Genomic DNA, 15,803 nt, shown 5'->3' on the forward strand with positions numbered 1-15,803 from the left:
CCCAAGGATGAACCAGACTTGTGGAGGTCTACAACTTTTTTTCTGAGGTCTTGGCTTATTTTGTTGGATTTCCCATGATGTCAAGCAAAAAGGCACTGAGTTTGGAGGTAGGCCTTGAAATACATCCACAGGTACACCTCCAATTGACTCAAATAATATCAATTAGCCTATCAGGAGCTTCAAAAGCCATGACATAATTTTCTGGAATTTTCCAAGCTGTTTAGTCAACTTAGTGTATGTAAACTTCTGACCCACTGGAATTGTTTTAATTAATTTTTTTAAATATTTTTTTTCCCGGCGCCGACAGAAATTGATGTAAAAAATGTATCACTAGCCACTTTAAACAATGCCACTTAATATAATGTTTACATACCCTTCATTACTCATCTCATATGTATATGTATATACTGTACTCTATACCATCTACTGCATCTTGCCATCTTTATGTAATACATGTATCACTAGCCACTTTAAACTATGCCACTTTTTATGCCACTATGCCACTGCATCTTGCCTATGCCGTTCTGTACCATCACTCATTCATACATCTTTATGTACATATTCTTTATCCCTTTACACTTGTGTGTATAAGGTAGTAGTTGTGCAATTGTTAGGTTAGATTACTCGTTGGTTATTACTGCATTGTCGTAACTAGAAGCACAAGCATTTCGCTACACTCGCATTAACATCGGCTAACCATGTGTATGTGACAAATACAATTTGATTTGAAGTGAAATAATCAGTCTGTAAACAATTGTTGAAAAAATTACTAGTAGATGTTCTAACCGACTTGCCAAAACTATAGTTTGTTAACAAGAAATTTGTGGAGTGGTTGAAAAACGTGTTTTAATGACTTCCGACTTCAACTGTATAATGTAGAAGGCTCGTAGAAACTGTTACTAGACTTTATTGCAATTGAAGAATATACAGTAACAGTCGTAAGTTTGGACACATCTACTCATTCAAGGCCTTTTCTTTATTTTTACTATTTTCTACATCGTAGAATAGTGAAGACATCAAAACTATGAAATTACACGTATGGAATCATGGAGTAACCAAAAAAGTGTTAAACAAATCAAAATATATTTTAGATTTTAGATTCTTCAAGATTCTTCACCCTTTGCCTTGATGAGAGCCTTGCACACTCTTGGCATTCTTTGTGCCTTTTCCTGATTACTACATGATTCCATTTGTGTTATTTCATAAGTTTGATGTCTAGAATCTCACACAACTGTCCACACGATAAGAGAATGAGAGATAGCTATCTGTCAAGCAGGGGTATAGTCACTGGGGAGCCAGGCCCACCCAATCAAATTGAGCAACAACAACAAAAATGTTTTATTTTATTTCTTTACTTGTCAGTGTTCCAAACGGAGCATTATTGGTATTTTTATCTAAAGATGCAAACACCATCAGATATAATTCATAGCACACAGTCCACTGGGTTACTCAGATTTGATGAAATATACACTTAGAAAAAAAGGTTCCAAAAGTTTTTCTGCTGTCCACATAGGATAACCCTTTTTGGTTCCAGGTAAAACTGTGGAAAAGATTCTACATGCAACCCAAAAGGGTTCTACTTGGTACCAAAATTATTCTTCAAATGGTTCTCCTATGTTGACAGCCGAAAAACCTTTCTAGGTTCTAGATAGCACCTTTTTATCTAAGAGTGTATAAAAGAAGAGATTAACTGGAATGACATTCACTCTCAAGGGATAGGTCGCCAAAAATAACTAACTGAAAGCCTCACCCCTAGTAAGTCAGAATAGCATGAGATTAGTTATACAACTGCAAATGTTTCTCTTTGCCCCATGGCAAAATGTGTAAAATTGTAGGAAGTTAGCTGTGACAAATGTCTGGCTACGCCACTGCTGAAGTGTAGTTTCAGCACCATGGACAGAGTCTAATCCCAGCAATGTGTGCACGTCACTGTATTACCAAATGCAGTAGACAGAAACATAAAGGCATGCTTCCAGGAACAACAGTATTTTAACAGCCCAATTTCAGCACCACGGACAGCGACAGTGCAAATATTAAGATTTATGCTTGCACCAAGTAGTTTAGACTGCAGTGGCTGGGAAAGTGTTGCTTCACATCAATACAAGTATGGAGTTCAAAAGCAGAATTGAAATGTGCAGAAATATCAGCAGTTTAATACATTTTGGGAAATCCCTGTGATTCATAATTCATTTGTCTTATCAGTGTATAATTAATCCTGCCTTACGGCAGAGGTGATTTGGAGAGAGATCTCCCATGTAGAGCACAATCACACACACTTATAGATGTAGGATCATAATTTGAGCCAGTTTGAGCCAGTTTGCTACAGCAGGACAATAATCCTGCAGCAACAGGAAATGTGAATTATTATGTGGATTATAATTAATGGACATTTTTGTAGGGTTTGATACATTTTCCAAAAGGGAAAGTGAAGTCTGAAATTTCAAAGTGGATGTCACGCCCTGACCATAGAGAGCCCTTGGTTCTCCACGGTGTAGTTGGTTAGGGTGTGACTAGGGGGTGTTCTAATATGTCTATGTTGGTGCTAATATGGTTCCCAATTAGAGGCAGCTGCTTATTGTTGCCTCTGATTGGGGATCATATTTAGGTAGCCATTTCTCCACCTGTGTTTTGTGGGATATTGTTTGTGATTAGTTGCCTGTGTGCACGTCATGACTTCACGTTTCGTTGTTTCTTTATTGTTTTGTTTGTTTCACGCAGATTAAAAATATGTGGAACTATACTCACGCTGCGCCTTGGTCCGCTCATTACGACGATCGTGACAGAATATCCCACCACTTAAGGACCAAGCAGCGTGCCATGGAGGAGAAGGTGTTTTGGACATGGGAGGAAATCATGGGAGGACACGAGACCCTTCCTTGGCAGGAGTCGCCAAGGACCATGGAAGGACAGCGACAACGCCGGGGACCGCGGCCACAGAAACCCCAAGATTTTGTTTGGGGGGGGGCACGAGGGGTGGCCGGTCGAGCCGAGGAGAGTGCCAGAGCCCCGCCTGGGAGTCGATGGAACAATGTGAGGAAGGATACCGGAGAGAGGGGTTAGGAAGGAGTAGGCTTCAGGCGGGCTGAAGAGTGGGTCATCAGTCCTGTGCCATCTGCGTCTCCGGGAAGAGCCAGGGACCATCAGGAGGCGATGGAGAAGTTGGGGGAGAGAGAGATGAGAGAAATGTTATGTAGGTGTGTTCTGCACGGCACCCGACCTAGTCCGCTCTCTGCCAGGTCCCCGCACCCTTCCTGAAGTCCACGCACCAGGTGTGCGTACCATCCTGTGCCAGCTCCACACACTCGCCCTGAAGTGTGTGTCACCAGTCCGGTGCCACCTATGCAGGCTCCACGCACCAGGCCTCCAGTGCGTCTTCCCAGTCCGGTATGTCCAGTGCCTGGTCCCCGCACTCTCCCTGAAGTGCGTGTCACCAGTCCGGTGCCACCTGTACCGGCTCCATGCACTAGGCCTCCAGTGCGCAATCACAGTCCAGAGCTTCCGGTGATGGTTCACAGTCCAGAGCTTCTGGTGAAGGTTCACAGTCCAGAGCTTCCGGCGACGGTTCACAATCCAGAGCTTCCGGCGACGGTTCACAGTCCGGAGCTTCCGGCGGCGGTTCACAGTCCGGAGCTTCCGGCGACGGTTCACAGTCCGGAGTTTCTGGCGACGGTTCACAGTCCAGAGCTTCCGGCGGCGGTTCACAGTTCGGAACCTCCAGCGACAGTCCACAGTCCGGAATCTCCAGCAACGGTTCACTGTCCAGAACCTCCAGCGACGGTCCACGGTCCGGAAACCTCCAGCGACGGTCAATGGTCCGGATCCTCCAGCGGCGGTCAATGGTCCGGAACCTCCAGGCACGGTGTCCAGTCCCGCTCCAGGGCAGGAGCCTTCCTCTGCGCCGGTGTCCGATCCAAGCACGGCGTCCAGTTCGCTCCATGGCAGGAGCCCTCCTCTGCGCTGGTGCCCAGTCCAGACACGGCGTCCAGTCCCGCTCCAGGGCAGGAGCCTTCCTCTGCGCCAATGCCCAGTCCAGGCACGGTGTCCAGTCCCGCTCCAGGGCAGGAGCCTTCCTCTGCGCAGATGCCCAGTCCAGGCACGGTGTCCAGTCCCGCTCCAGGGCAGGAGCCTTCCTCTGCGCGGATGCCCAGTCCAGGCACGGTGTCTAGTCCCGCTCCAGGGCAGGAGCCTTCCTCTGCGCGGATGCCCAGTCCAGGCACGGTGTCCAGTCCCGCTCCAGGGCAGGAGCCTTCCTCTGTGCCAGTGCCCAGTCCAGGCACGGCGTCTAACCCAGCTCCATGGCCGGAGCCCTCCTTTGTGGCGATGTCCTGGCACGGCGTCCAACCCAGCTCCATGGCCAGAGCCCTCCTTTGTGGCGATGTCCTGGCACGGCGTCCAACCCAGCTCCGTGGCCAGAGCCCTCCTTTGCGCCAATGCCCAGTCCAGGCACGGCGTTCAGCCCGGCGCCATGGCCGGATCCGGGGTCTGGGCGGGGGCTACGACCTGCACCGGAGCCTCCACCGACACTAATCACCCCCTACCCTCCCCATTTGGTTTCAGGTTTTGCGGCCGGAGTCCGCACCTTTGGGGATGGTACTGTCACGCCCTGACCATAGAGAGCTCTTGGTTCTCTATGGTGTAGTAGGTCAGGGCGAGACAAGGGGGTGTTCTAGTATGTCTATTTCTATGTTGGTGCTAATATGGTTCCCAAATAGAGGCAGCTGTTAATCGTTGTCTCTGATTTGGGATCATACTTAGGTAGCCATTTCCCCACCTGTGTTTTGTGGGATATTGTTTGTGATTAGTTGCCTGTGTGCACGTCATGACTTCACGTTTCGTTGTTTCTTTATTGTTTTGTTTGTTTCACGCAGATTAAAAATATGTGGAACTATACTCACGCTGCGCATTGATCCGCTCATTACGATGATCGTGACAGTGGAAGTTACAAACTTCAGAACCCGTTTTAAACTTCAAATACACTACAAGTTTTAAATTGCCTGTGATGCAGGAAAGTTCTCCTGCAACAGGGTAATCAAATGAAGATACTACATCTGTACACGTATGCACGCACATACACAGGCACACACAGAAGGAGCACCCACAAGCCTGTCATGGGAAGTCGTTTTGTTGCATTGCTCACATACGCATACTGTCGACCCCAATCAAAGAAATGGCTTTTCAATATGATTTAAGATCTGAATGCACACGCACACACGCACACGCACACACACACACACACACACACACACACACACACACACACACACACACACACACACACACACACAAACACACACACACACACACACAAAGGCTATCGGGCTATCATAGTTTCCACCATTGTGAATGGCTCATCTTTCCCCCATGGGAAGATAATCCTTGATGGGGCAAGACATCAGAATGAATGAGTTCTGTAGATCCCTGGAGTTGAATCTTAACACCTAAAGAGAGGAATGATTCCCCAGACGCTCTCCAGGAGCTCTCTAAGCCTTATCACAGACCAGACAAGATGCCTATGACGTGGATCTATACATCTACAAGCAAGGGCTGAAATCACTGCAAGACACATCTAAAGGAAAGAAGTGTCTCTGCAGAAACACACAAATGTTACTGCACCGCTCTGCTCTGCCGCAAAGACCCAGCGGTCCAGGGACATCCGTCCTCCCACTGTATTTACTCAACTTCAGAAAAACCAGAGGGTTTATAGTCAAGATAAAAGAGGAAATGGCCTGAACGCTTGGCAAACAGATGGGGGTTGACATATGCATCCCCAGGCGGTCCCCTTGCCAAAACATGACTCTGCTTGGGAGCCAAGTGACAGTGCCATGAGGCAGACTGGTCCTCTGGCTGTCGCACTACAGGACTTTATCTGCTGCTCCTCTTCTCTTCTTAACACTGAAACACCATTATTATTCCTGCCACAGAGTCACAGCAGCCTTGCAGTAACAGCCACAGCTGAGGATTGTATAAGCCAGTGGAGGAAGAGGAGTGCAGAGATACAGATACATTCCTCTGTCCATCCATTTTTAGCTCTCTCTCTCTCTCTCTCTGTCTCTGTCATGAAGTGAGAGACACAGGCAAACACACCATATCCCTGGAAACAGACACACACTCTCTCGTACATACTGTAACTTGCAAAGACATTCACTGTACTCACATGCACACATTTATGCGCACTTGCACACACATACACCCCCCCATGCCCCCCCAAAAACTGCTCTTGTACACACATTTAAACTCCCCCTCACAAACACACTTATTAACCTCCCTCCCCTCCCACCACCCAGCACAAACGCACATTCACCCCCACACTCCCCTGCACACCCGCTCACAGCTCAGTGACATATTTCATAACTCACCCTGGCTGTTGGGTCCCCCCTCTCCCTCCTCGGTGTCTGTCATGTTATTAAGCATCCTCTCTTCCTCAGGCTGCAGTCTGCAGAGAGAGAGACACTGCTACTGCTCTAGTACTGGCAATCAGAGCTCTGTGGGCTGGAGCCACAGCAGAGAAAGCAGCACGGACGACAAGAAGCACTGTTTTATTTCTGTAGCTCACTGCCTCCCTCTCTCTCCCTCTTCCCTTCCCTCTCACGCTCAGCAAAAGAGCAGTGCAGAGAGGAGAGAGTTTTTTTTATCTTCTCCACTTCTTCTTTCTGGCGTGTTGCGTGATTCTCTCTTTCTCTCTCTCTTCAGGAGGAGGATAAGAGAGTGAGAGAGGCTGCAGGGTATAGCTGATGATGGAGTGCCTGTGAGCAAGGTCTCGCACACACTCACTCACACGCACGCTTGTTCGCTCGCTTGCTCTGCGCACTGCACAGCTACGATCGGCCCCCAGTCAGCCTAAGCCTGATGACTAAATTCATCAAGCATTCAGAAGGCATTATCTCTCTCTCTCCCTTTCTCTATCTCACTCCCTTGTTCATACACTCATCCCCATCAACCATCTCTTCACGAGAGAGGGAGAGAGCGAGGGAGAGCGAGAGGGAGAGAGAGAGAGACAGAGCGAGAGAGGGAGAGACAGAGAGAGAGAGAGAGAGATGGAGGGAGGGAGAGACAGAGAGAGAGAGGAGAGAGAGAGAGAGAGAGAGAGAGAGAGAGAGAGAGAGAGAGAGAGAGAGAGAGAGAGAGAGAGATGGAGGGAGGGAGGCAGGGAGATTGCACATCAAATGTAAGGTTGCCTTCTGTGTTTGAGCATCTCTTTTGATGTTCTTTTTAGATGCAAGACAAGGTTCCATTTCATTTTGTTTTCCTCTCCTCTATGGTTACTGCCAGTTATCTGAAGTAGGCTGCAGGGCTTGTATAGCATTCTCTGAACCTAATTATTTGAAACGAAAAGCTTTCACTGTCACCATGCACTGGTTGCACTAGTCTGACAGCTACTACACTATGTCAAGGTCAAGTTGAAAGACTGCCTTGGTTCACCATCAGGTTCAGTCAAGCGTTCATGACTTTTCCTTTGGGGTTATTTTCGGCCGAAGTTGTAAAAAATACAAAATGAATCATTATGTATATGAATAGGGGGCAAAGAAGCACTTGCAGCGTAGGGGAGAGTGGGATAAGTTGAGCAAAGGGTTAGTTGAACCTCCCCTTGTTTCTAGGAAACCATACACAAAATGAATCATGTGACCAAATATTGAGGAAGAGGTCATCATTTCAGGGAGTCTGTGAAGGAAGAAACCACATGGAAAAAGTAGTAAGCAAGTTAGGTCCAGAAAACAGATTTTCACAAAAGTCAAATGAATGTATTGTGTTAGAGGTTTTATGATGCTTGTATCTCAAACAAAGTATATTGTTTTAATACCCCATCAGTTGGGGTCTCTTTAAACTACCATAGGAGGAGATGAGCCTAGTATGAAAGTTAAATAGGGGGTGCTTAAATGTGTCCTGATTCACTCAAGTGTGTAACATGTACAAGTGTGTGGTGTGAAATTCTTTCATATCTCACTGAGAGTGGGGTCATGGCTAGGGATCAGCCATTATTGACAGTGACCATGGGGCAACTCGTGTTCAGTGCCTTGCTCTAGGACAGATCAACATATTTTTCACCTAGTCAGCTCAGGGATTTGAAATTAGCAACCGTTTGGTTACTGGCCCAACACTCTAACTGCTATGCTACCTGCCATCCTGTAGTGCATCCTTGTAGCTGTGTGGAAGAATATAGTCAAAATGTTTGGAGTATAAGTTGAGTCAATGGCCATTGGATATGTTGAGCCAATGGCCACCATACCCCATACAAATGATGATTACATTTTGTAAGGTTTTATGCATAGTATTTGTGCAATGTGTCATGCATATGAACTCCAGATAGAGCATTTTTATTGTTACAGAGCAGACATCATGCCCTGTGTGTACAAACGTAAAACAAGAAGGGGTCTTGCCTCCCTTCATGTTCTTGAGAGAGAAGCCAGGGTAGAAGGGTAGAAGTCTAATCAAATAGAAGCAAGGGATGAAAACATAAGCTGAATGACACTGAGGAGGTACATTGGCAAAACAGAAAATGAACATGTACCTGTGAAAGGCTAGAGTAGCAGAGTCACACGAGGTCTTATCTGATGACATGGAGTCTGAGCTTGCAAAACATATCAAGAATCTCTCAGACCAGTTTCATGTGCTTAGTAGCCTTAAATGCAGAGAACTTGCCTACGAATTGGCACATCGAAACAACCCTGTCCCAGACAACTGGTCAAGAAGTTGAAAGGTAAGTGATATTGATCTACTGTGCCTTCAGAAAGTATTCACACCAATCGACTTTTCCCACATTTTACAGACTGAATTTAAATTTGATAAAATAGAGATTTTGTGTCACACAATACCCCATAATGTGAAAGTGGAACTTTTTCAAATTAATAAAAAATGAAAAGCTGAAATGTCTTGAGTGAATAAATATTCAACCCCTTTGTTATGGCAAGGTGTAAAGATTTGCTTAACAAGTCACATAATCAGTCAATCAATCAATCAATCAATCAAAGCCCTTTTTACATGAGCCAATGTGACAAAGTGCTATACAGAAACCCAGCCTAAAACCCCAAACAGCAAGCAATGCAGATGTAGAAGCACAGTGGCTAGGAAAAACTCCCTAGAAAGGCAGGAACCTAGGAAGAAATCTAGAGAGGAACCAGGCTCTCAGGGGTGGCCGATCCTTTTCTGGCTGTGCAGGGTGGCGATTATAACCGTACATGGCCAAGATGTTCAAACGTTCATAGATGACCAGCAGGGTCAATTAATATAATCACAGTGGTTGTAGGGGTACAACAGGTCAGCACCTCAGGAGTAAATGTCAGTTGACTTTTCATAGGCGATCATTCAGAGTTAGAGACAGCAGGTGCGGTAGAGAAAGGGAGTCGAAAACAGCAGGTCTCGGGACAAGGTAGCACGTCCGGTAAACAGGTCAGGGTTCCATAGCCGCGGGCAGAACCGTTGAAACTGAAGCAGCAGCACAACCAGGTGGACTGGGGACAGCAAAGAGTCATCAGGCCAGGTAGTCAAGCATGGTCCTAGGGCTGAGGTCCTCCAAGAGAAGAGAAAGAGAAAGAGAGGGAATTAGAGGAAGCACACTTAAATGTACACAGGACACCGGATAAGACCAGGCTGGATATAACCCCACCCACTTTGCCAAAGCACAGCCCTCACACCACTAGAGGGATATCTTCAACCACCAACTTACTTCTGAGACAAGGCAGAGTAAAGCCCACAAAGATCTCCCCCATGGCATGAACCCGAGGAGGGCGCCAACCCGGCCAGGAAGATCACATCAGAGACTCAACCCACTCAAGTGACGCACCTCTCCTAGGGACGGCATGGAAGAGCACCAGTAAGCCAGTAACTTATCCCCGTAATAGGGTTAGAGGCAGAGAATCCCAGTGGAGAGAAGTGAACCAGTCAGGCAGAGACAGCAAGGGTGGTTCGTCGTTCCAGTGCCTTTCCGTTCACTTTCACACCCCTGGGCCAGACTACACTCAATCATAGGACCTACTGAAGAGATGAGTCTTCAATAAAGACTTAAAGACAGACCATTCCATAAAAATTGAGCTATATAGAAGAAAGTTGCATGGACTCACTCTGTGTGCAATAACAGTGTTTCACATGATTTTTCAATGACTACCTTTTTGTACCCCACACAACCAATTACCTGTAAGGTCCATCAGTCAAGCAGTGATTTTAAAACACAGATTCAACCACAAAGACCAGGGAGGTTTTCCAATGCTTTGCGAACGTAACAGTGTTGCTTCCGTCCCTCCCTGGGCTCAAACCTGGGACCCTCTGCACATAGACAACAGTCACCCTTGAAGCATCGTTAACCATCGCGCCAGAAGGGGAACAACTACTTCAAGGTCTCAGAGCGAGTGACATCGCCAATTGAAACGCTATTTGCGCGCACCCCGCTAACTAGCTAGACATTTCACATTGGTTACACCCCCTTTTTCGCAGCAACCAGTGATCCGGGTCAACAGCATCAATGTAACAGTATAGCTTCCGTCCCTTTCCTCGCCCCGAACCAGGAACCCTCTGCACACATCAACAACTTCCACCCCCGAAGCATTGTTACCCATCACGTCACAAAAGCCGCAGCCCTTGTAGAGCAAGGGGAACAACTACTTCAAGGTCTCAGAGCGAGTGACGTCACTGATTGAAACGCTATTAGCGCGCACCCCGTTAACTAGCTAGCCATTTCAAATCGATTACACAAAGAAGGGCACCTATTGGTAGATGGGTAAAAATTTAAAAAGCAGACATTGAATATCCCTTTGAGCATGATAAAGTTATTAATTACACTTTGAAGGGTGTATCAATACACCCAGTCACTACAAAGATACAGGCGTCCTTCCTAACCCAGTTGTCGGAAAGGAAGGAATCCGCTCAGGATTTCGCCATGAGGCCAATGGTGACTTTAAAACAGTTACATAGTTTAATGGCTGTGATAAGAGAAAACTTAGGATGGATCAACAACAATGTAGTTACTCCACAATACTAACCTAATTGACAGTGAAAAGAAGGTGCCTGTACAGAATACAAATATTCTAAAACATGCATTCTGTCTGCAATAAGTCACTAAAGTAAAACTGCAAAAAAGGTGGCAAAGAAATGTACTTTATGTCCTGAATACAAAGTGTTATGTTTGGATCAAATCCAACACAACACATCACTGAGTACCACTCTTCATATTTTCAAGCATGATGGTGGCTGCATCATGGGTATGCTTGTCATCGGCAAGGGAGATTTTTAGGATAAAAATAAATGGAATAGAGCTAAACACAGGCAAAATCCTAGAGAAAAACCTGCTTCAGTTTGCTTTCAAACAGACACTGGGATAGAAATTCACCTTTCAGCAGAACAGTAACATAAAACACAAGGCCAAATATACACTGTAGTTGCTTACCAAGCCAACATTTAATGTTCCTAAATGGCCTAGTTACAGGTTTGACTTACATCGGCTTGAAAATCTATGGCAAGACTTGAAAATGGCTGTCTAGCGATTATCAACAACCAACTTGACAGAGCTTGAAGAATTGTAAAATGAATCATGTGCAAATATTACACAATCCAGGTGTGCAAAGCTCTTTGAGAAAAATAAGTACAGTAGTGGTTCTACATTAAAAAATGATGTCAAAGGCCTTTCACTAGCTAGAGCTTTTACTGGAACTCCATGTCAACTCGAGGGGTCACTTTAAGATCTTAATGCTTTAACCATGATAGAATACACATGAGAGAAAGAGAGAAAGAGAGTGCCTTCTAAAAATAAATGACAGAGATGGGGTGAATGTGAAAACGTTGCTCCTGAAAGGGAGGGAAAGGACCTCAGAAAAAGCCTGAGTGCCAGCAGAAATGTTACCCTCTGGAAGAGTAAAGCCACTCAACACAAAGGGGGAGAGAAGACGAGAGAGGGGAGAGAGCCTGGGAGAGAGGAGAGAAGAGGTGAGATGGGAGGGGGGTAGAATGGGTGAGAGGAAGAGAGGGGGAGTATAGAGGAGAGAGAAAGAGAGAATGTAGAGAGGGATGGGGAGAGATGGGAGGATGGGATAGAGTTTGGGAGAGAGGAGAGAGGGGGAGAATAGTGGAGAGTGGGAAAGAGTGGAGGAGTAAGGGAGAGAGGGGAGAAAGAGGGTTGAGAGCGGGAGAGTATTAAAGACCGGGGAGAGTATTAAAGACCGGGGAGAGTATTAAAGACCGTGGCTGTGTTCGTGGATTATAGATTCTTAGATGTGTGTGAATAGAGACTACCTTGGGTGTGCACAGTGCAGCAGTGGAGTGGAGAAAGCACTAATCCATAGCACTCACTCTGCCTGTCTATGTGAGCTGGTACCAGAGAGATGAGGAGAGAGAGAAAAAACTACATCAGACTTTTTAAAACCATTAGTACTTATATGTTTGTCATTGTAGCCAGAGTGCCCTGTGCAACTACCTCTGTTAGGATTATTCTATTTCTTGGCAGCCATTCAGGAGTACGTTATTCTCACATTCTCACGAGCTTCAATGCCTTACAACACTCCTTCCGTGGCCTCCAACAGCTCGTAAATGCTAGTAAAACTAAGTGCATGCTCTCCAACCGATTGCTGCCCACACACTCCTGCACAACTAGCATCACTACTCTGGACAGTTCTGACTTGGAATATGTGGACAACTACAAATTCCTAGGTGTCTGGTTAGACTGTAAACTCTCCTTCCAGATCTCCAATCCAAAATGAAATCTAGAATCAGCTTCCTATTTCGCAACAAAGCCTCCTTCACTCATGCTGCCAAACATACCGATGTAAAACTGACTATCCTACCGATCCTTGACTTCGGCGATGTCATTTACAAAATAGCCTCCAATACTCTACTCAGCAAACTGGATTTAGTCTATCACAGTGCCCTCCGTTTTGTCACCAAAGTCCCATACACTACCCACCACTGCGGCCAGTATGCTCTCGTTGGCTGGCCCTCACTACATATTCATCACCAAATCCACTGGCTCTAGGTCATCCATAAATCTATGCTAGGTAAAGCCCCACCTTATCTCAGCTCACTGGTCACAATAGCAACACCCACCCGTAGCGCGGGCTCCAGCAGGTATATTTCACTGGTAATCCCCAAAGCCAACACTTACTTTGGCTGCCTTTCCTTCCAGTGCTCTGCTGCCAATGACTTCAACAAATTGCAAAAATCACTGAAGCTGGAGACTTATATATCTCATTCTCTAACTTTAAGCATCAGCTGTCAGAGCAGCTTGCCAATCACTGTACCTGTACACAGCCAATCTGTAAATAGCCCACCTGTAACGCTCGAAGAGTGATGGGTGTGGAGTCAGGCGCAGAGAGCAGAGGATTTGGGGGAAAAAAAACATTTGAATGTCCAACAGAAAAACGTACAACGGGTGACGCCGAACACAGGCGTAATAAACTCTACCCAAGTACAAACTGGTACCTCACCAGACAGCAACACAACACAACACAACACAACACAACACAACACAACACAACACAACACAACACAACACAACACAACACAACACAACACAACACAACACAACACAACACAACACAACACAACACAACACAACACAACACAACACAACACAACACAACACAACACAACACAACACAACACAACACAACACAACACAACACAACCATGCTCATGTACACCTCTTGACATAACAGTAACAAGCCCGCACCAACACAGGCGGGCTAACCGAACTTAAATAACCCCAACCCAAAAACCCCAACAAGGAACAGGTGAAACCAATTAGACAAAACCAAACGAAACGGGGGAAAAGGGATCGGTGGCAGCTAGTAGACCGGCGACGACGACTGCCGATCGCCACCCGAACGGGAAGGGGAACCACCTTCGGTGATATTCGTGACACCACCCAACTACCTCATCCCCATATTGTTACTTATTCTCTTGCTCTTTTGCACCCCAGTATCTCTACTTGCACATCCTCATCTGCACATTTATCACTCCAGTGTTAATGCTCAATTGTAATTATTTAGCCTCTATGGCCTATTTATTACCTTTACCTCCCAACTCTTCTACATTTGTACACACTGTACATAGATTGTTCTATTGTGTTATTGACTGTATGTTTGTTTATGTGTAACTCTGTGTTGTTGTTTTTGTTGCACTGCTTTGTTTTAATGTTGCTAGGTTGCAGATGTAAATGAGAACTTGTTCTCAACTGGCCTACCTGCTTAAATAAAGGTGAATAAAAAAAATATGTTTTAACAGTAAGCAACTACTGTACATTACTGTCCACTGAAAACCACATCTTCACAGCTGATTATTTTAGTGGTCAGGTGATGTGACATTCAAATTCATTGGCAGGTAGGCCTAAATTGTTTTTGGAGCCTGTTGAAAAATACACCAACATAGATTATTTTCTACGTTGACCTACAGTACTGTAAAAAACATCAATTTGTATAAACTGTACAAATAACAGTTATATTGCAGTAAGCTGAATACAAAGGAGATTGTATTGGTTTTTGAGTTCCACAAAGCTCCCAGTCAGAGAAACACTATTAGGTGAAATATTGGACAATGGCACAGCAGTGAGGAGAATGCAATTACTACTCTCTGTGTGAGATAGCCAACCTCACAGGACCTCAGTGTTATCAGGAGAGAGGAGAGTGGTGGTTGGTGGTGGTAGGGGGGAGATTCGAGTATGCTGCTTTGCTGGTAAGTGGATGGGGCAGAGTGGGTGGTGATCGGGAAGATAGAGGGTGATAGAGGGGGAAGGTGTGGAGTTGGGTTTTGGATATGATAAGATATAGGGTGCAGAGCAGCCTACACAGCAGGTGAGGGAGAACAGAAAATAAAGTAGGGCATTGGCAAGAGGGCTGAAGTAAGGTAATGGATAGTGAATTAGGGGAGATAGTTTGGTTCCTGATGTAAAACCACTAGGAATTCAACATCATAGCCCAGAGGTTCTGTATTACCTTATTCCACAGCAAAAACAACTTGGAGCTACAATAACTTCTCACTAACCAAATACAATTTAAGTATTTCTTAATTTAGACTTCATCCTCTTCATCCTCAAATCACAAAACCTTTGAACTCCCTGGCATCTAAGCAGCAAAATATTTATTTAGCACACTATACAAGGCACACTAGGATCTCTGAGGGAGCATTGCAATCTGGGTCATACAGACGGTGTATTGTACGGTTGTGCTGTGCTGGGCTGCAGTGCAAGAGAAGACTCACTGGCAGCCTAATTAAAAGCATCACTAATGAGGAACTTCCTGACCATTAAGCTTCGAACATGAAATCCTCCAGATGCTTCTGTCTCCTTTGATCCGATGTGGGGTGAGCCACTTCTTCGGCACCTTTGTAAAATACCTTGCTTGTTTATATTATGTAGCAGGTATGTTGTCAGGGAGATGGATCTGATATCAAAAGCATTTCAATAAAGACACTTTCATCTTGGTGCCGATGGGGGAAGGATAATATGGCATTTGACTCGTCCTCAGAGATGCTTGTGGAAGACGAATAACGAACGGTCACGGTGGGTTTCTACCCGGCAACAGTAATGGAGAATACTGTTTCCTCCTAAAAGCATTTGAGAGTTTAATGTTGTCTATTATTAGGAGCTGGGATTGAGAGCAAACCTTCCTGTGTGTTCTCCCTTAGGGAAAGGGAAGGAGAAATTGAGTCATGGAAGGAGAGATTGAGTCAGGAAGGAGTGATTGAGTCAGTTTGAGTCAGGGAAGGAGAGATTGAGTCAGGGAAATAGAGATTGAGTCAGGTTGAGTCAGGGAAGGATAGATTGAGTCAGTGTAAAGTAGCGTGGTATGTGTCCATGTTAATATTTAATAAATCAACTGAACACTGAA

General features: G+C 45.5%; 1 protein-coding gene across 3 annotated transcripts in view; it reads right to left on the reverse strand.

Annotated features, from left to right (window-relative positions):
* Positions 1-6,830, reverse strand: part of slc12a5b (solute carrier family 12 member 5b) — a 116,802-nt gene extending 109,972 nt beyond the window's left edge. For 2 of the 3 annotated variants that reach the window (XM_029621567.2, XM_029621566.2), the window contains exon 1: positions 6,357-6,830. In XM_029621567.2, coding sequence (XP_029477427.2) covers positions 6,357-6,411 — 55 coding nt within the window. In that variant the 5' untranslated portion in view covers positions 6,412-6,830. The remainder of the gene's footprint in view (positions 1-6,356) is intronic. The other variant, XM_029621568.2, reaches the window with a different exon arrangement.
* Positions 6,831-15,803: the final 8,973 nt, after the last annotated feature.

The sequence above is a fragment of the Oncorhynchus nerka genome, linkage group LG20, assembly GCF_034236695.1.
Source record: "Oncorhynchus nerka isolate Pitt River linkage group LG20, Oner_Uvic_2.0, whole genome shotgun sequence".
Taxonomy (NCBI): domain Eukaryota; kingdom Metazoa; phylum Chordata; class Actinopteri; order Salmoniformes; family Salmonidae; genus Oncorhynchus; species Oncorhynchus nerka.